Genomic DNA, 22,294 nt, shown 5'->3' on the forward strand with positions numbered 1-22,294 from the left:
TTATTATCATTTTTAATTATCAATATTTGTTATTACTATTATTATTATATCTATCATTATTTTTTATCACCATTATCATCAAAATTATCATTATTACCATTATCATTATTGTTATTATTATTAGCAGTATTACTACTGCTATTTATTTGCTGCTATTATTTGGTATTATTGAAATTTGCATTTCTGAGCGTTTTACCAACTTTCGCATACACACCGCATTTATTTCGCACATTTAAATGATAACGTTTGTTATTAAATATTATTGCACGGTCATTTACGACATCATATAATTTTTTACTCGGGTCTTTTTTATAATTACATATTTCCGTATTAGATGATATTCTGGCGCCCTTAGTACATCGTTAATCAAAATGTGTCTATTATTCAAATTTAGAAGCCAAACTATTTCTTGCACTTAGTCCGTATTTTAACTTACCGGACCCCAAATCAAAGTCCGATTAATTCCTAATAGTTTTTGGACTAGACCATATTTTTATCTCAATTTTTTTTAGATCAGTCCATGTTTAATTTACTAGTCCATTCTTTTAATACCCAGTCTAAAATTTGACCCGATCCACAAATGGACCGGGTCCAATTCATTTTTCAGCCAAATAAGGAAACCCTTTTAGGGTTTCCCCATTATTTTCCTCCATACGACCGCCGCGTCTCCTTCTCCCTTTCCCCATTTCCTCTCCTTCTCCGCCTCTCCACCTTCCCATCGTCTTCTCCACCTCCCCATCGCCGCCTCCACCATACCACCGTATCCCCATCCCTTTCTTCGTCTCTCCCCTTTCCCTTTATTCTTAAAAAAACCCTAGTCGCCACGCACGCACACACCACTGTTTTTGCCATCCCACGCGTCTGACATCCCCACTCGACCTTGTCCCCTCACCACGTTTCTCTCCATCACCGTTTCACCCATACCCCTGTCACGCCTTCTTCCATCGCACCCATCCTGTCCCCCCCCCCCCCCCCCCCGCTCCTCTCTCTCCTCTTCAAAAATGAAAAAACCTAGCCTCAGAGGGGGAAAAGAGGAGCTATAAATAATCGTTCCAAGCAGAAATTAAGGGATCTTTTTTTGGGGGGGGGGAGGAGAAATCTCTGTGACAAAGGTTCTTTTTTTAAGAGACTGATACTTTTTTTGAATCGCAAGAACCCCTTTTTACAAAAGATACACAAATTTTAATAGCCTAAATTCCCTAAAATTAACGTTCAGCAGTTGCATCAGTGTTTGATATCGAGTCAAAAATCTGAATCATTTTTTCGTTTTATTTTTGCCCTTGGTATCTGTTTGGATTCGAGAATATACAAATTAAAGGTTCGGGTTTGTTTCGAAGTAGATTCGAAGTGTTCGAGTGTAGATTTGAGACCCCGCACCCACTTCGCTGCACCCGAAGAAGGTAATACACCTTCCATCAGTTAAATTTTAGCAAATGTTTTGAGTGTTTAAACTACTTGTGTGATTCGTGTAATCTATAATGATCTAGTTCCTGTTTGTGTTTGTTTTAGTGGCATTATGCACGGTTAAGCTTAAGTTAATCCTGCTTCCAGTATTGTAGTCGATTAGCTCTATGCTCTGCACCAATTCGGGTTAATCATGTGCTAGTTGGGTCTATATTGATTATTTAGTCTTCATTTTATTGGTTCTATACATTAGTTTCTAGTTTGCCAATTATGTGGATGTGCCTACTTAGTGGTTCTGCAGTGTTTCATTTTGTGTCTTATCTTGATCAGCCATACGTATTCAGCTTATAACAATTTAAGTATAGCTTGTATGTTCAATAATGATTGTTCACCTATCAGTTCAGTAGCTATTGGGTTGTGCCATACAGGCCCAACTTCGGTTTGCTTGTGCATCAGTTAATCTGTGGTTTTGCTTGACTATATCTTTATATGATATCATATGTTAGTTAGGTTTATTCTTATTCCATGTACTAGTTTAGCAGAAATCCTGTTGATACAATTGTATGTGTTTATTTGGATGTTTCAGTAGTTTAACATAAAAGTGAATATCGTTTCAGTCTGATGTCTCTTTCATATTAGCTTAGCAAGAGCATATTTATCTTTTATGTCTTTAAAGTTGTTGGTTCGACTTGAGCCTTGATTTGTCATTTGTGTCATGGTAACCTAATTTAGAGTATGGCAATTGCCTTCCTTATTTGACTAGAATATGTTGTTAAGGTCAGCTGGTAATTAAAAAATGAGTTTCAACATGTTGGACTAAGTCATAAACCTATCTTCTGAATCTCATCTATCTATACTAAAATGCCAGCCTTGGTTTTGTATTGTTTGAATCCCCTGGATATGAGTTCCTACACTAAAGTCCCTGTTTGTTCTATGAGAATTTTGATAAGTGTTTAGCATTAGCATAAGCTCATCTGATCTACTTAGCTGAGTGTGTATTAGTTCAAGTAAAACATCATGCCTGTTACCCTTTTGCCATTTTTAATTTGGTTGCTATTGTAATCTATACCTAGTCAAGACATTAGCATATGGTGTAACTTTAAAATAGTTTGGAGTTACTGGTGAGACTTCAAACTGATGACAATATTTAGGTGTAACTTTGGTTTCAGTATAGTTTGTTTCAGTTTCTAGTTATGGCTGCTTTTTTTTCTCTTTCTCTTTTAAGGGTATTTCTAAATCTCATATAAGTAGGATCAGTTTTCTCATAATTTGGGAACTAATAGCAAAGTGCTATTGGAAGTGAAATGAGTTAGAAAAGTGCCCTTAATTTGTGCAAGGTAATCATGTGTTAAAACCAGTACCTGAGCTGAGTTGGTTTTAGTCAACAATATGGAATTTAGCTCGGTGACTGAAAATAGTTTAATACTTATAGTATGACCATGTTTCTTACTGTAGGCTCAAGTGTTTGGGTCTTCTTAATGCATAGAAAACATTTTTTTTTCTCGAGTCTGTAGGATGAGTATGATGAAATTGTGATCAGATATTAGAGGGGTTCAAATCTGCCTCAAATTGATAATCTTAAAGGATTGCATTATTAGAAGAGTGATACTTGTCTGCTATGCCTGTTGAGATTGTGCCATTTTGTTGGGAATTTACATTCAAGAGACTTGAAAAAATGTTGTTTATTGGAGCTGTTTGTGTTGGGAAGTTGAGGGGAGTTGGTAATGGTGAAGGGATCTGTTTACTGATAATGGTAATTATATTATTGATTTGTATTTCAAGAGGGATAGGGGTGATTTAAAAGCTGCTAGTGATGCAGATTTTGATTTAGTTTCAATTCTGTCCAGTTAATTCTGTGTTCCTACTCATGCATAAACCTTTGAATGTTCAAATCTGCCATAGTCCTTTCTTGAACTCAGTTGTCATTGCATGCATCCTTGAGTAAATCGATTCGAAATACTGAATGAAAATTGGTTTGAAATCTCACATGTATTCTTGATGAATGGCCATTCATTTAATTGTCAGAACTTAATCCTTGATGTCTGCTGTCTGTTTGGCCACACTTACGCTCCAAACATTAATCTTCTATACATCCTTATGAATGTGTATACGAGATATACTTAAGCACACGCATTGTATACACAACCTACCGACCTGTTGAATTTGTATTTTTTCATATTCATTGATTAGATACTAATCCCTTTCCTTTTTTTCATTTTTTTTTATGCATGACCATCACGTATGAGTCCGAAGGACTCGTTCTGCTCCGCATTCGGTTTGGGCTAAGGCCCAACGTGAATCTCCTCTCCGTATCAACCCAACAGCAGTCCAGAAAAGGGAGACTGCTGGGCCGAAACCCAGCAGTTGCCCAGTGATAAGCAGCAGCGGCCCAGCAAAAATAAGAGCTGTTGGGCCGAAGCCCAACAGCGAACAAGGCCCAACAGTCCCAAAATGGCTGGGCCCATTTGATTCCCTCTTTTTTATTTTCATTTTCGTTTGATTTGTATTATGTGACTAACATTTTACTTTGTCTTATTCTTGCTGATTTAGATGAACTTAGTGAGTTAATTATAACATATTGGGTAGTAAATTTAGGAGAAAATTCATAAATCAATCTCCCATAAGTTTCATCTTTCTTCTTTTATATTGACGGTACCCATAATATTTATCCCTAGGATAATTAGTGGCATAAATCACTTTGAGTTGAGGGAATCACATTTTATTCTTATTACACTACTTCCAAAACATCACCAATGTGCAAAAAATGTAAATTCAGGCATATTTTAAATAATCCTTCAAAGTTTGAGTCAATCATGCAATGTCCTTAATTAAGCATAGTTATTAAAATAAAAGGAGAAAGAAAACTCGCATCTTGTCTATATTCTTAAATTGCAAAATCAATTAATATTTTGCCACTTGTTGTTTCAAATATTTAGTTAAACGTTGCATAAACTCACGTTTCTTTCTACTTATATATTTCATGCAAATTTTATTTTAAACAGCATTATTATTTAAAGTCTTTGCAACATTTATAAGTTTATTTTAAATGGCATTGTGAAGTTCCTTTTATGCAAATTATCATATTTTTCTACAAATTTCATTCTAAATAGCATTTTATCTAAAGCCTTAATGATATTTATAAATTCTATAGCATTTGAAATCCCCTTCAATACTAATTATTATATTATTCTATAAATTTCATTAGCACGTTTGCCTAAGAGCCTTAGCATATTCATAAACTTTATTTCAAACAGCATCCTAAAATCTCTTTTTATGCGAATTACTAGTCCCATTTTTAAACAGCATTATTATTTGAAATCTTTTATAAATGGTGTTTTTAAAATCTTCTTTTGCACAAATTGTTATATCTTTTTTTACAAATCTTATTTGCATGAGCCATTTTTCTAAAATTTAAATACTATATCCAACATCGATTAATTAACTTAAGTTTGGTCGGATAACCGTAAGTTAACGGATTCTAAAGGATGCCTAACCCCTTCCCTTTAGTATAATATAGAACCCTTACCTAGAATCATATTGGTTAAGCAGACTATTAACAGAGGTTTAGTTAGCTTTACCTTAGTTAATAATTAGGTGTCCTAATTCACCGTAAAATCAATTAGGTGGCGACTCCTTAAAATAAATAATATAGGAATCTCCAATATGTTGTACTCTGCTCTAACCCGGTTAAAATGGGGTATAACACCGACGCATTGGAAAATTTGGGATCCTCGGTCGAGGGGGAGGAAATTGACCTTGGGGCAACGGTGCACTTATCAAACACGGCCATAGAAAGCGGACACGCCGAAATATACACAATGGTCTTAACTTGGGATTGGCGCAATAAGTACATCGACTACTTGCGTGACGGAAAGCTCCCGAATGACCCGAAGGAATCACGGTCACTACGGACCAAGGCCGCCCATTTTTGCTTAGTGGACGGTCAATTGTATCGACGCTCTTTCCTCGATCCCCTGGCTAAGTGTTTGGGCCCCGGAGAAACGGAATACGTGATGAGAGAGATACACGAAGGAACCTGTGGCAACCACTCCGGTGCAGAAGCTCTGGTTCGAAAAATCATCAAGGCCGGTTATTATTGGAATCGCATGGACGAAGACGCTAAAAGTTTTGTCCGCAAATGCGACGGATATCAGAAGCATGCTCCGATGATTCACCAGCCCGGGGAGTTGCTGCATTCTGTGATCTCACCTTGGCCTTTCATGAAGTGGGGAATGGACATTGTGGGTCCGTTACCTCAGGCACCAGGTAAGGCCCGTTTCATTTTGTTTATGACTAACTATTTTTCTAAATGGGTTGAAGCACATGCCTTCGAAATGATAAGAGAGGAGGAAGTCATCGACTTCGTATGGGATCACATCATATGCCGTTTCGGCATCCCCTCCGAAATAACCTGTGATAATGGTCCTCAGTTCGTGGGCGGCAAGGTCAATAATTTCCTCGAGGGATTGAAGATCAAGAAAATCGTGTCAACCCCGTATCACCCATGCCCGAACGGACAGGCAGAATTCACGAATAAAACGATAATCCAAAATCTGAGGAAAAGACTTGAAGCATCGAAGCACCATTGGAGGGAGATATTGCCGGAGGTGTTGTGGGCTTACAGAACCACATCTAAAATCGAGCACGGGGGAAACCCCATTCTCATTGGTTTACGGAGCCGAAGCCCTTATCCCCGTGGAAGTCGGCGAACTGACCCTCCGTTTCAGGTATACCACCGAGGAGTCAAACGGGGAGGCCATGGCCGTGAAGCTCGACCTCGCAGATGAACTACGCGAAAGCGCGTCGGTCCGCATAACGGCCCAAAAACAGAGGATGGAAAGATACTACAACCGAAGAGCCAACTTTCGGCATTTCCAAGTTCGGGATTTAGTGCTTCGAAAAGTTACCTTGCACACCAAGAACCCCAACGAGGGAAAGCTGGGTCCGAACTGGGAAAGCCCGTACAAGGTAACCGGTATAACGGGCAAAGGATCGTATCAATTAGAGTCCATGGGCGGGAAGCATCTGTGTAATAACTGGAACGTGGCCCATCTAAAGAGATACTACTGCTAAGGTATGGTCTCCCCGTGGTATCTTATTAACTTTTCTCTTTTGCAGGAAGTCAAGAGCGGGACAAAATTAGAATCTAGATCTGAAAACACGTGTTGCACTCTTTTCCTTAGTACGGTTTTGTCCCAAAATGGGTTTTCCGACAAGGTTTTTAATGAGGCAACGAGTAGAACGTGTTACTTAACAAATATGAAGGGCAAGTACCCGGATACCCGGTGTCGCATCCTCCGATTGGGGACATAATAGCACTCACCCGACCTCGGAGATCGGATAAGTGCTAGGGGAGTACTATGCCACACCGAAGATGACCCCGATTAAAACAGACGGAGAAGCTCAATATTTTGTACGGAAAAACTAAGGCCCGGCCACCGGCCACAGCCTTCGATGTAAGGACCAAACGATCATAATGAATCGTGTCCCATTTAGCATTTTTCTACGGCAAAAATAAGGCCCGGCCACCGGCCATAGCCTCCGATGTAAGGACCAAACGATCATAACGAATCGTGTCCCATTTTACATTTGCTACGGCTAAGGAAGAAAGAGTTAAAATTCTCATATGTACAAACATTTTGCAAACACAAAGTTATCAAAAGTTGGGATAACAGCTTTCTGTTAAATATACTTTGCCCAGCTGATAACCACCGTATTTCGATACTGCCTCATTCGCATACCCTACGCCGGGTACCATGGTCGAAATTCGACAAAGGCAACGAGATCGCAATGATCCAAGCCACAATTTGATAAGCCACCGTCCCCAAAATATAGGATAAGACCTACGGGCACGATGAATTAATGACTACGAGTCGACTTGTCCTAGAACGGACCAACAACTATAGCAAAAGCAGTAAACAAACACTCAAATGAAGAAGCAAGAAAGATGCACTTTTCATTTCTACAACGGATGCTTCTTACATCAAAAGAAAAAACAAAGTCCTACAAAGGCAAAAAACAAAAACAGAAAGCGAGGCACAAGCCCTATGCTATCCGGCATGACTAGAGGTGGATGAGTGCTCGGACTCGGTCCGCTCGGAGTCGTCTGACTCGGACCCGAGGGCACGATTGGCTTCCTCCTCCACCCTATTGGCTTCGAGTATCAGGGTCGGAAGATCCGAGAGACCATGCTCGGCTTGCTCGAGGGTGATTCGTCGAGACTTCCATTTCTCATACTCGGCATCAATAGCAGTATGAGCTTCGGCCGCCTCAACAATTCTCTAGGTTTCTTCCAAGTCGGCCTCAGCCTTGGTCAGTTTTGCTTCCAGATCAGCCCGGTTTTCCTCAAGGACATTTATCCTACCAGTGGCTGCCTCCAGCTCGGCCTTAAGGCCGTCGTTGGCGATAACCGCCTCCTCGAGCTCGGCCCTTAGGCCTTCACATATCCGAGACAGCACCTCGGATTTCTCCTCGAATGCCCTCCTGTGCTCGTTGGACAAAGCAGCCTCGGACTCGAGCTGCCGGTTCCTCTCGGTCAGGCCCGTTGCATCAGCTTTTACTGAGTCCATCTCCCCCCGGAGTCGGGAAACCGTGGTCTCGAGCTCATCTAGCCTCGAGGAAAACTGGGCTTTATCCCGGCTAAGGCCGATTTTTTCAGCCTCAAGGCTCCGGTTATAGTCGGTCATAGCGGCCTGTTCACTCTTCAAACGACGGTTTTCATCCTTAGCTACATCGAGCTCAGGACAAAGGTTGGCCAGCACGGTCGCCCGATTGAACTCTTCTTCCTTCTCCTGAAGAAGATGTCGGTATTTCTCCGTTTCTCGGCCCTGGGCATCCAGTTGGCCTCGAAGATCATCTATCTCATGTTGGGCACGGATGAAAGCTGCATTAACCAGCACCACACTCTGCAGGTGAAACAAGTCAGAAGTCTTAGGCGAAATAAGGATAAAATCCACAGATAAACTATAAAAGAATGACAGAAGAGCTTACCCGGTTGCTTGCATGCATACCCTCGTTAATGGGGCACTACCAAGTGAGCCCGGTGATTTTGCGCCCGTCTGAGTCATAAATAAGGGGTCGCAAATAGCTCGCTACACCCACCGGACGCGATAGAAAGATGCAGTCCTCGGGGACGGTGACTACGGCCGATCTGGTTCTCCTTGGCTCCACGCTCGGGGCCGGGAAGATATTTACCAAGCTGTCCCTGGCGCCTGATTCGGAGATCCGGTTGGCCGGCCTCGTGGCTCGAGGAATAGGGAGATGACCAAAGCCCGCTGCTTCGCCGGTAGCGGGGGGGTGGGGGGGTGCTCGAGAACATGTCGTCAAAATCATCCACCCGCAGAACCAGGGTAGATGAACTTAGAGCAGCCTCAATATTTTCGGCAAAGGCCGGGGGCTCCGCAGTTGCAGCAGGCTCATGCTCGGGAGACGGACGAGCGCCTGTGGGGGCTTTGCTCTCCGGTACTGGGGCGGTCCTTTTGTCGGCTTCAGCAGCTGCCGCTTCCCCGGACCTTTTCCTTTGCAGGGGAGTGTCTTCCGAAGAAGTTTCACCTGAAATGTCGACAAAGTCAATCGACCGAAGAGGAGCCGGTGAAAGTATTGCTTCCGCACCTGAATGTGGAGCGGGAACCAAGAGACCTTCGCCGATAGAAAGAAGGGGTGGAACTGAGACCGCCTCTTCCGGTATTGGAACCACGGAGGGAACGGAGCCGACTCTCCAGACAATGATGTCGGGCTCCGTCTCTTCCCTTGCCGACCCATCGGCCACGTGACAGGTGGGCCCATGTTCGGTCGTCATAAGGATGCTGGTCGAAGAGTACAGTGACCCAGTCACTCAGATTCCGAATGACCGGAGGAACGTACCCATTGGCTGAAAAAAGTAAGGCAAAAACAGTGAGAAAACGGAATCAAAATTTGACGAAGCAACACTAAGGCAATTATTCGAGACTTCGGACTTACGCTTGTTATTCCACTTCTCCGGGAAAGGCATATGATCGGCTGGAACGATGTCCTCGGTCTTCACCCGGACGTACCGCTCCAACCATCCCCGTTCTTTGTCTTTATCCATTTTTTAGAAGAATGGATTCCGGCTACGCTTGGTCAGTTTCATTACGCCACCCCGGAACAGCCTCGGGGAGTATAGGCGTATCAGGTGGGCCAGTGTGAACTCCTTCTCGGCGTTATTGGCCAACAACCGGAGACACGCTACGACCCTCCAAACATTTGGGCCGATCTGAGCCAACGTAACGCCGTAAATCCGGCACATGTCGAGAATGACCGGATCCACCGGAGGGTCGAGTTTGAGAGTGAAGGGGTATGTGTAAACATACAGAAACCCTTCACGATGGTCAGTAACAGATTCATCTGGTCCGGGGGCGAAAATCCGAACTGGACGGGTGTCCCATCCGCAATCGGCCCGGACTATGTCGAGCTTTTCCTCGGTAATAGATGAGGTTTACCGCCTCACATCGAATCCCCTGTCTGAAACGGAGGAAGGCCTTTCGACCTCAAGATCTTTGTTGAAGTTGAATTTAGCCGGTATGATATCCGAAGCCGTGGGCTCGAATTTAGCCGGAGACGCGGGCTCGGCCCCCGGGGATGACACCAGTGGAGCATCATGGGAAGTGGATTCGGACATCTTGGGAATAGGAAAGAAGGAAGGTTCAAGAGAGGAATTTAAGAAAAATGAAGGAACTGGTGATGACTGAGAGAAAGGGAGACAGAATTGGTTCTTTTGCACGTTATGTGAAGCAATGAACCAACTGCAGATCAAATGGGAAGCTGATTGTATGTAGTGTAGATGGAAGAGCGCAGAAAATGGAGTGAAGTTGAAGAAGAGCAAAAGCGTGAAAGTGAAAAAATGAGAAGGTAAAGAGCCTTATATAGGCGAAGGAGAGGAACGGTTACCGAGGACGGCCAATCAAGGGGCGCCACGTGTCTCGTCATTAATTCGAAGTGACTCGAAACGACGTGCAAAAGGCGGTTGGCAGAGGCGGGCCATCCGGGGCGGGACACGTGGCCGATAAAAGGGGAGGCATTACGCAACCGTTCCCGCCAAAATAAGAAGATAACGACGAGCTGACAAAGCCACCGGTTTCAGAAATTATCCACTTCCCGTTACTCCGGTAGACCGGAGATCCGGGAAGTGTGGAGGCTATCTGTATACGGTAAAAACCGGATATAAGTCAAACCAGTGGAACGAGGAACCGGGGGAAGGAATGAGAATGTGCGGATGCTATTCGCCCTTGACCGGAGTAGTGCCTGGGCCGGAGCTGAGTGAGGGCACCGACTGATCTGCCTTCTGCATCGTTGCAACGGCCAAGCCCGGTGACTCGAGCATTCATGGCCGTTGGTCCATGTAGCTATTTGTCCGAGCAGCCGTTGGTCCGTGTGGCCGTTGTAGGCGGGCCACGCGCCAGTAACGTCCAGTCATGGTCAACTACCCACCATGCGTGTGTCAGACGGCGCCGTCAGTCTAATCCCACCAAATCCGTGCAGAGCTGCCCTTGTTATTATTATTTTATTAGTTCACATTGTATGAGACTCATGGGGGTCACACTATAAATAGAGCACATCCCCCTCCTTTGTAGGGGTTGGTTCCTTTTACTTTCCAAGAACACTTATAATAGAAGAATTCATATATACAATCCCTCTCTCAATATTTGATTCGGCCAAGGCCGTTTGTTTCCATCATTATTGTGTTTCTTCCATCAAGTGTTTCACATTGTTCATAAACGTTTACATTCATAGCAAATTGTCATCAGTAGCCGTTTTATTAAAGAACTCTCATATACATATTTTCTCTATTTACCATACATCAAGACCCAAAGCACATATCATATACCTACTTACAAATTAAAGATGACTCATTTTCTAGGACAGATAAAAAAAATGATATCATATAAATTGAGACAAAGAGAGTAATGTAATAATAATGCAAAAGTAAAAAGTAAATACAGTGGTGAGCCAGGAAATGACGGCAATTACTCAATAAAATGGAATGAGAATTTCAGTGGGACCCGCTTTTCAGAAAGCTGTACCTATCTTTATATAGTATAAGCGAAATTATACTAAAATGTCCTGGTTTTTACGTCTAAATAGGTAAAAGTACACCCATAAAACCAATCAAGCACAACAGATGGAAGCACATAAAACATGCAATATCAAAAGTACCTCCATGTCGGCAAGAGGACAACTGGAACGGGAAGCGCCTGAAAGCCTCCTTCTATATAAATATACTCCCTCCGGATAAAAAAAAAAAATTTACTTAACTTTTTGCATATCTCCTAAAAAAATATTAATTCTTAGATAAAAATAGATAATTTAATTAAATTATCTCTAATTAAATAAGCATTAGGATTTGATCATATAACACTTAATAGGGGCAAATATAAAAAAATAAGATTAATTTTTTCTTAATTCGCTAAATGAACTTTTTTTTTAATTAAAAAAAAGGCTAAATGATTTTTTTTTATCCTAGTAATATAGTAGTAATACAAATGATGTGTGAAATAGCAGCCCGCAATATAACTGTTTAAGAGACTCATTTACCCTTCTTTTTTCTCGTCAAATACGCGAATCATGTTCTTAAAGCCTTGGGTTTGATTGGAGTTTAATTACATTCGAGTCCAACAGTTCCAGATTCAACATTGTCCGAATTATTCCAAGTACAATTTTAACTTATTGACCGAAATTTCATTCAGCGTGTTGTGCTTTCTTATTCTTTTGAGTTTGTAATCTTTGGAGTTTAATTATATTCGAGTCCAACAGTTCCAGATTCAATATTGTCCTAATTATTCGAAGTGTAATTTTAATCTATTGACCGAAATTTTATCCAATGTGTTGTGCTTTCTATTCTTTTGGGTTTGTAATCTTTGGAATTTAATTATATTCAGTCCAACAATTCCAGATTCAATATTGTCCTAATTATTCGAAGTATAATTTTAATATTGACCGAAATTTCATCCAGTGTGTTGTGCTTTCTTATGCACTAACATACGGTATGAAATTTCGGTCAATAGATCTTTTAATATTGTTTTGGTTATTCATCAAAAAGCAATTTTAGTGGATACTTGGTTCTTTGTCGATCTAGAATGAGGAAAGGCTACAGAATTCTAACACAACAAAAACCCCATATCCACGCATGTGTTTGAAAGTCGTAATGGCATATCTAATCTTCGAGAACATGGGCTGATAAAACAAAATTTATAGCGCTATAGTTTATCTATTGGTAGTGATTAACCTGTGCTTTCTATGGCACTTACTAAATTCCTAAATATGTCATAGGCTAAAACTAAAATGTACTCGACATTATTGATTTAGCATTATCTGACATGCCATTAAGATTTTACTACATGTTACTGTATGTCTAAATAATTTGATAGCAACATTAAAAAAATACGAATTTAAATTGTAAATAATGAAAATTTAAATGGAATTATAAATTTTGCTTACGCTGTCAGCAAATTTTAAGTTACTTTAGCTGGTAAATTGGCCACTTTTACCAGATTATTATCGGTCGATGTGCTCATCAAACAATTTAATTTTAATTAGTACATCATAAGTAATTTGATTATTTAATAATTTTTTTACAGCATTAAAGTATGAAACTTGAACTCAAAAGAATATAGCACAACTTAAACACACATACTATTTCCAAAACTACGTACATCAAACATGGGACACCACAACACATTAACATGTGCATATGGCATCATTGCTTTCCAGTCGTAAAAGCAAAATCCTTATACACCACAGTGAACTCATTCTTAAAAATAGTGCAGAAGGGGGCATGGCCCCCTATATACACATGGCGTGAGCACACTGCCCTCATACAGACTCTAAAGCACACGACGTAAAGGTAACTTACATGACGGCTACTAATTAGTGCATGAAATAAAATCAAGCACTAATTAATTGCTACTCTTATTTGTTGCTATAAAGCTGGAAATGAAAACAAAGGTGATCAACATGTTCAATGCTTCCCAGGGATCTTGTCCTTAATTTTGTCCATCATTCCCTTCTTCTCGCCCCCTTCAGTAGTACTTCCAGTAGTACCATAAGTAGTAGTTTGTGCATGTTGATTGTATTGATCACCTTCCTTTTGGCCATGTCCACATGGAATCTTCTCCATTATCTTCTCCTTCATCCCCTTCTTTCTCCTCCCTCCTTGTCCATCATCCTCAGACTGCAATACAGATATTGTAGTAAATAAAATCACGTTACATTTTGATTTGAAATATTTTTAATTTTAAAATTTTAATTTCACCTGGATAATGATCTATTCAAAAACACCAGACACATTTTTATATTTGAAAACAATATATAACTATAATTTATTTTATTTTATCTCTAACGAGAAGCTAAGCTGCTTTTTTAGGGACGCAAAAAATATTAATCGTATGACATATCTAAGACAACAAATTCGAAAAACTTACCGAGCTGGAGCTATCAGATCGACGAAGCTGTTGTCCCTCATGGTGCTGAGTATGCATACCAGGACCTGTACCCATTCCACCAGTACCAGCTTGAGTTCCATATTTTCCGGTACCCATGCCCCCAGTACCAGTACCTTGAGTTCCATGGGTTCCACCGGTACCCGTGCCCATGCCCTTACCAGTACCTTGGGTTCTATGTTCTCCGACATGAGTTCCACCAGTGGCCCCCATACCGCCGGTACCTTGATGAGTACCATATTCTCCACCAGTGGCACCCATGCCCCCCATACCGGTTCCTTGATGAGTGCCATGGGTTCCACCAGTACCCATACCCCCGGTTTCTTGGACACGGTTGCCATATTCATCAGTCTTGTGCATCTGCCCTTGGCTACCGTATTGCTCGTTGTGTTGTGCCATCTCTTTGATCAAGATTCAAAAACACTTGAATATATAAGAAAAAAAGCTATACTAAGAGATCAAGAACCACTGTTTGTACTTGCTTTGGTGATTATTACAGAAAGAAGAGGAATGTTTTGCTTTTTTTGTGATGGAATGAGCTGCAGCGAGTAGGGATTTATATAGGGAAAGGAGAGGCTAATTCGAGGCATAACAGGTGTTAAGTGACTAATGGAGTTGAGGATTTTAGGGTAAGAGGAGCGAGCGTGGCAGCAGGGTGTTGAAGACAAGTGTAATGAAGAGTGTCGACTGGTTGGAGTCATAATTAAATATTGGATACGAAGATATTTAACTGAAACAGTGAAACTTTATGGGAAATGGAAAAAAGAGCAAGGTGACACTTCGCAGCGTTACATTGAGCATAGAATGGAAGACTAGTGTAATGAAGAGTGTCGACTGGTTGGAGTCATAGTTAAATATTGGATGCGAAGATATTTAACTGAAACAGTGAAACTTTATCGGAAAGCAAGGTGACACTTCGCAGCGTTACATTGAGCATAGAATGGAAGACTAGTGTAATGAAGAATGTCGACTGGCCATAAAGATGAAGAAGACTTTTGACTGAAATATTGAGGTGACATTTCGTTGCGTAATTGCATGAAAGTGGAAAGATAAGATTAATTATGGGGGTAAGGAGTACGTACCAACAATTTAGGACTCGGAATTCTAACTGCAATATATAGCAGTGAACGTGGCATGGTAAGAGTGGAGAATTATGGATAAGCTTCATTTTCCTTGGATCTTTTATTTTTACGATAAGAATGTACAGTTTGGATGATTTGCTGGATAAATAAGGAAGCCCGGGGGCTGTACTTAACAGATAGGAGTAACAATTCATGTTCATTCGTGCCCTTTGTTTTCTGATTTATTTCCATATTTCTTATTACACTGGTAATAATAAGATTTTTTTATTACGTTGGAAGAGGACACTTAGAATTGAACCCACATGGTCATCGGAAGTTATATATAATGATAATATAATAAAATTTAAAGTATTACAGTATATAAAATTTTAACTTGTTATAACACCTTATTATTTCCTTCAAGTTACCAATGTATACTCATTTTAAGAAATTACTTGCAATTATTTCTTATTTAGTATCTGTGGATTTAACTTTGAACTAAGCCCGTTAACCGGGTCAAACCGGACCGGACCGGTAGCCGGTTACGGAACCGGCCAGTTTCCGGTTAAAAAACCGGAACCGGCCGCCGGTTCTGGTTTAATCGGTTTCGGTTTACCAGTTACAAAACCAAAACCGGAACCGGTCCGGTTCAAACAGTCCAAAACCTTTTTTTTTTCGTATAGTATATATATAGTATAGTATTTATTAGTATATTGTAGGTATATTTACATATGTTATATAAGTTTATAAGTAAAGTTTAAATATTTACTGATTAACACGCTAACAGCAAGTCAGCAATACAACATATACGTGTATATACTTGAAAAATAACTAAAATATATTAAGAATATACTTATAATATATAGTACATGTTTAAGTATACATATACTATACTTAAACATATAGTATACATACATACATATATATATATATATATATATATATATATATATATATATATATATATATATATATATATATATATATATATATGTTTAAGTTATACTTATATGCTATATATTATAAGTATATTCCAAATATATTTTATGTATACTATATATTCTTAATATATATTATATGTATACTATAAGTATAACTTATATATAGTATAATATACAGTATACATATAAGTATAACTTAAATATATATATATATATGTTTAAGTTATACTTATATGTATACTATATATTATAAGTATATTCCAAATATATTTTATGTATACTATATATCCTTAATATATATTATATGTATACTATAAGTATATATATATATATATATATATTTATTTATTTAAGTTATACTTATATGTATACTATATATCCTTAATATATATTATATGTATACTATAATATATATTCTTAATATATTTTAGTTATTTTTCAAGTATATAACTTTCTAGTTTTTAATTTAAGTAGATGTATATTATAAGTATATTCTTAGTATATTTTAGGTATATTCCTAACTTAATAAAAGTAAAAATATGAACACAAGTAAATAGAAGAAAGCTCAATGAGCCATATATTTTATTCATTCTTGGATAACATTTATTTGCAAGTTGTAGTTTTTTTTAACTTGCAAATAATACATGAGTTGTAAAGAAATAGTAGAATAATAAAATCACCAATTCTGAATCATTTCGTTAATTTCCCCCATATCGTATTCGGCCATGGAAATATCTTCAAAGTCTTCCATTTGGTCCGGTCCACTTGCTATCAAATCTTCAATTTCTTCCTCTTCGCTTTCCTCTGCTTCTGAGTTTTGGTTGGGTCGCTCCGATCTAATCCAATCGCGAATGCACACTAGTACTTGCAAGCTAAAGCCGGATAATGAATATCTATGGTCTCCAATTTGCTGTCTTCCTTGGCTAAATGCGCTCTCCGAAGCCACGGTTGATACTTGAACCGTAAGGATATCTCGAGCCATTCTTGAGGGTATCGGATGACTTGCTTTGTACTTCTTCCACTATGCTAAGATGTCCAATTCATCCAGTTCCTTGATATCCACATTTGGCTGCATCAAATAAAAGTTATATTCATCAAAGTTTGCATTACAAGAAGAAGTTGACTGTGAATGTAAAACTTTTAAATGCGACAAACCCGACAAGCCCTTTTTGCTACTTTGAGAAGTAGTAGGGCGTGGAGCAACGGGTGTAGCACGTTCTTCCAAATTAGAATAATGAGTAAAAAAAATTCTAAACTCGTCATCAATAGCGAGTTCGGCTTTAGCTAAAGATGGTTGAACTCCCTCTTCAATTTCTAAAAATGTATAAATTTGACCAACCAATGTTTTAGTATAAGGCACTTTTAAACAAGGATTTAAAAGAGAACAAAAAAAAAAAAATGGGATGGGAAAAAAATACTTCTTAAATTTGATTATCATTTCAAAAATAGTCGCTTGATAACCGGGTTTATATTTATACGCTTGTAAAACTCTAGCTATTTTCGCTAAGTAGGCTAAAATTCCGGTTACCGTGGGATAGAATTGTCTAGAAAAAGCAAGAGTTGCATTATAAAAAATTTCTAAGAGTTCAACACATTCTTTAACATCTTCCCAATGCGAAAAATTTAACCAATCATCACTATTAGTATTATATTTGTTGTGAACTTGTTGTATGCGAATCCTATACTCATATGCTTGTTGTAGCATAATGTAAGTGTAGTTCCACCTAGTCTCAATTTCTACTTGAATTTTCCTAGGTCTAAGGTTATTTTCCATACAAGCATTCTTAAAATCTCTAAGTCTTGCCCTATTAGCATTATAAAAAAGAAATGCAACCGCATCTCTAACTTTTTGAATAGAATCGTCAAAACACACAAGGCCATCTTTAACAATTAAATTTAAAATGTGACAACTACATCTCACATGAAAAATATTTTTTAGCGGAGGGTTTATTTCTCTTTTTAAAAGACCAATTGCCCTTGTATTATTAGAAGCATTATCTAAAGCAATACAAAGTGTTTTTCTATAAATATTAAAAAATCTCATTATAGTAGACATTGAATCCGCTAAAAATTTTCCATCGTGAAGACCTTTTCCTTCATCATATAAAAAAGCTATAATTCTTTTTTGCATAACCCAATTGTCATCAACCCAATGACATGTAATAGCAAAAAAATCTAACTTGTTAAGACTAAGACCCAAATCAGCGGTAAGAGAAACATTACAATTTAAAGAATTAAATACATGGTGCAAATAAAATCTATATTTTTTATACAAATCTATAACATCCGCTCTACAAGTTCTTCTAGGACTACCCTCAAATAACGGATTATAACAACGTTGAATGTAAGTAACAAACCCCAAATCCGAGAGAAAGAAAAATGGTAAACAATCATAAGCTACCATTTTAGCTATTTCTACACGCTCTTTTTTCTTGTCATACTTAAAATTTCTACCAGTTCGTGGGTCTATCGTCATTTGAATATCCCCCACATTTGAACCCGTTTGCTCTCCCCAAACATCCATATGTTTGCTTCTCACATGACCATTTAGTGTACCCGTTCCACCATCCTTACTAGTTCCTTGCTTAAAACTAAATACTTGTCCACATAGGATACATGTAGCTGATTGGTTTTCTCTATTCTTAGTCATAAATTTTCAAATTTTAGCGGTTGGCTTACGAGTTCTAGGCGGTTTGTCTTGTGTATGTGATTGTGCAGGACATGTATCTCCTATGAGATTTTCGGGGGGTTGTGTTTCATCATCATTATCATCATTATCAATTTCAGTAAAAGTGTCGGTAAAATGTTGTTGCATTGCCTCATGACCTAAAAGTGAATTATTTCCACTAACATCAATACCTAAATTAGGTGTTTCTTCCACAAATGTTTCCTCATTAAGCCCACCCCTAACAATACCACTACTACTACCGGCACCACGTCTAAATCTCTTTGCTATTATTAAATAAAATTAATTTAAATCACAATCAAATAAATCACAAGAAAATAAATTGCAACAAATTAAATTGCGTAAATTAAATTGAGAAAAATAAAGATAGAGTTGGAACGAAGGTACCAAATTGCCGGATTAATTTCCAACAAAGTGAAGGCGGCTAGAATTGCAAATCCACTAAAACTACTTCGGATTGTCCGTTTGGCAACGACCATTTTTGCAAATGGACCGTTGCCAACGGTCCAATAACGGTCAGCAGCCCAGCAACGACTATATTATTATTATTATTTTTTTTAATTTCACCGGTTTAACCGGTCCGGTCCGGTTTAAAAAAAATCGAAACCGGACCGGTATGAAATAAACGGTTAACCGGAACCGGTTAAACCGGACCGGTTGACACGTTTAACTTGAACTCTTGACAAATTAAATCGACATTTGTGAAATAATCTCAATTCCTTATTTGAACCATTGGGCTCGAAAACATTCCTTATTGGATGGCCCAACTTTCGCTCCAGTATCACTACGTCGTTACTATCAAATGGGTCTCTAGCCCAATGGGCTTTAAGAGCAGAGAAGAGAATTTAATTGCATGGTTTGGCCTTCAAATGGACTGATCTTTAATTTTGGTCCATCAAAATTGAACTTATACTTTGGAGGACATAAGTTGTTTAAGAGCGGGGGAAATAACTTGTGCGATATTGTGGGCGCGGGAAATAACTTGTGCGATATTATTATGCAATAATATAAACTTATACCCTGCAAAAAAGCTGTTTGTTCCAAGGACAAAAAATAAAAAACTTGCACAAAAGATGACAAATGTGCAAAGGACCACTATTGGCTGCTAGCACCCCCGCCCCACCCCCCACCCCCCAAAACAAAAAAAGAAAAAAAAAAGGGTATCTGAAACGACGGAATTTAACAAACTCATGAGATACTGGAATTTAACAAAATCAAATGATTTCTATGGAAAAATCAATTTGTAAAGATGACATAACTCAAAGTAAAATATTTGCCAAATGTGAGGTATGAAGATGAACTGCATCTAGTGGTGGGTTCTACTGGGCTTAAGAATATTAGAAGAGAAGAGTCAAGCATGAAAGAGGAGCCCCAATTAGAGTAGCTAAAGTGGCCTGCCTGGCAATCAAAAAACAAGAATGCTATGTATTAATTCTGGCCATATCAAATTACAGCCTCAAGAGTGAATTCCAGGCAAGTCATCCTTGGCTATCAAACTAAAGGGGCTCTTATCTTCATGTAAGACCTCTCTGCTTAATTTCCTGAATATTTCTCTTCATGCTAATTAATTAATGACTTTAGAGCTCATATTGGAATACCCTTTTTATAGCCTCTAATTAAGAATAGAGATCTGATCCGTTTCTAACTTTTACCTAATTCCTTAGGAAAATTGGTCGAACATATGTAGTACGTAATAATTTAGTTATCTGTCAACCTCTCGCTCACATGCATATAATGCCACTTTACCAGATTACCATAAACGGTTATACTCCCATGACGGTGAGGACATGATAATATATAATCTTATGTGAAAGAATTTCATCAAGAACGAAAAAAAGAGAGGATTATTTAACACGTCAATAAATTTATGCAATTTATTTCATGATACTCAATTAAGCTAAAGAAGTGGCACTAATTCCTGGAACCAAGTTTCTTTTTTCTTCAGAAAAGTTGGAAGAGTCAAATTAATTAATTACCAATTATACAATTTGTATTTCCTAAATAAACTGAGGGGTGCGGTTGCGTTTGGACAGTGTAACATGATTGCTTGATGGACTCTTCTATCAATCTTCATGATGCGCGACTCAACTTACTATCTATAATTATAGCGTGATTTTTTCCCCAAGTTTAGTAGCCTAATATACCTAGATATCTTTGGATGAAATAAATACAAGGAGGTGGAGAAACTACCTCGACAAGTTAATGGCGTATGCCGTATGATATGGATCACATGCGCTACCAATTCATTTAACTTAGTCTACTTTCTATAATTAGGACGTTTTCGCGTTGTAGCTGTGATCGTGAACCAAACTTTTTGACAATTTGTTCAGTATGTGTACTAGTTGGTACGTTTATCACAAGTGTCGGGAAAAAATGGTGCTACCCAACAACAGCAACGTCCCTGGACTTGCATTTCTTATAACTTTTTCTTTATGATTCGCGTGTCATATGGTTTGATTCACTCTTAACACTAATTGAAACCATTCGGTACTATGATTTTGACTTTATGTTGTGGGGAAAGACAAACAACAGAAGTTCAGCTTAAGCTTTAGTTTATTTTTTGCATGAGTAAGGCCTTAATTCTACCAAATCTTCCTCACAGGATGACTTATGAAACATAATTATTTGTCACTTCAAGTCACACCTAGTATAGTTTGTTGAGTAGGATCTTAGTAGCTCAGTTGGTTGACTATCTGAACTTTCACCTTGTCGGTGAGGGTTCGAATTCCCATATTGTAATTCCCTCTCCATTTTTCCTTACCATACCCCTATGTAATAATAGTAATAAAAAATTAAAAAGTATAGTCTGTTGGAAGTTGTGGAAGTCAAGATGTGCCAAATGATATGGTCAAAAATCCATTTCTGTTGCTAGAGTGTGGCATCAAATTCTGTTAATTAAAGAGAACATGGACCATCTTGATTGGTTCTAGTATAGATATTAGCCCAATTGAACTAAAATTACAGTGGATCCTACCTTAGCCCATTTACAAGAGTGCTACTAGATCTTGGGATAGAATTAACTACTACTATAACATAGTTCTATCACATACAGAAAATATGTTGATTGTTTTTTTTTTTTTTTTTCCACTTCCCCTTTTATGCTATTGAGAGATTGAATTCTTCCCTTCCCCTACGCCCTCCCCCCCCCCCCCCCCCCCCCAAAAAAAAAAAAAAAACAAACCCCCTCTTCCTTTATTTGTGAAAGATGATTGGGGTTGAGTTCTTGGAGATTTTGATGAACATTTTAGTCTGTTACTATGTTTGATCCCAAATGAATTCATCCTCAATTTGTTTTGCATTTCTCATTCATTGTTTGAGTTTGCGAGCCGTCCTGCTGTGTAGAGAACGTCTAACATTGTCATTGTTTATAATTAGTACTCCCTCTGTCCCACTTTATGTGATACATTTTTCTTTTTAGACCACATGTACGTTTCAAAAATCTTTTTTTCTTAAACTTCGTATCTAGTCAAACTATATCACATAAATTGGAACGGAAGGAGTAATTGTTTTGGTCTTAAAACAAGCATGCTTTTTATCAATTTTAATAATTTTATCTATATACGTAACTGTTTATTTATAAATCAGTTTCAACATCTGAAAGTAATTTTCAACGCTCGATACTCTTAACTTATAAGATATCTTTAATCAACTAACACAAACGAAATCTTAGACGTTTATGTTCAGTATATAAAAGCATATGGAATCTTCTGGTTATGGTTGTCCACATGGTCTAATAGTGTTTCTTAA

The 22,294-nt window shown here is 38.4% G+C and overlaps 1 protein-coding gene across 5 annotated transcripts in view; it reads right to left on the reverse strand.

Annotated features, from left to right (window-relative positions):
* The window catches only part of LOC132625124 (cold shock protein CS66-like), a 106,185-nt gene extending 91,784 nt beyond the window's left edge, over window positions 1-14,401 (reverse strand). For 3 of the 5 annotated variants that reach the window (XM_060339933.1, XM_060339934.1, XM_060339930.1), the window contains exons 1-2: window positions 13,842-14,399; window positions 13,462-13,591 (exon numbers count right to left, since the gene is read on the reverse strand). In XM_060339933.1, the coding sequence (XP_060195916.1) occupies window positions 13,462-13,591; window positions 13,842-14,258 (547 nt within the window). In that variant the 5' untranslated portion in view covers window positions 14,259-14,399. Of the gene's footprint in view, window positions 1-13,461; window positions 13,592-13,841 lie in introns of all 5 variants that reach the window. The other 2 variants (XM_060339932.1, XM_060339931.1) reach the window with 2 other exon arrangements.
* Window positions 14,402-22,294: the final 7,893 nt, after the last annotated feature.

This window comes from Lycium barbarum, chromosome 12 (genome assembly GCF_019175385.1).
Source record: "Lycium barbarum isolate Lr01 chromosome 12, ASM1917538v2, whole genome shotgun sequence".
NCBI lineage: Eukaryota > Viridiplantae > Streptophyta > Magnoliopsida > Solanales > Solanaceae > Lycium > Lycium barbarum.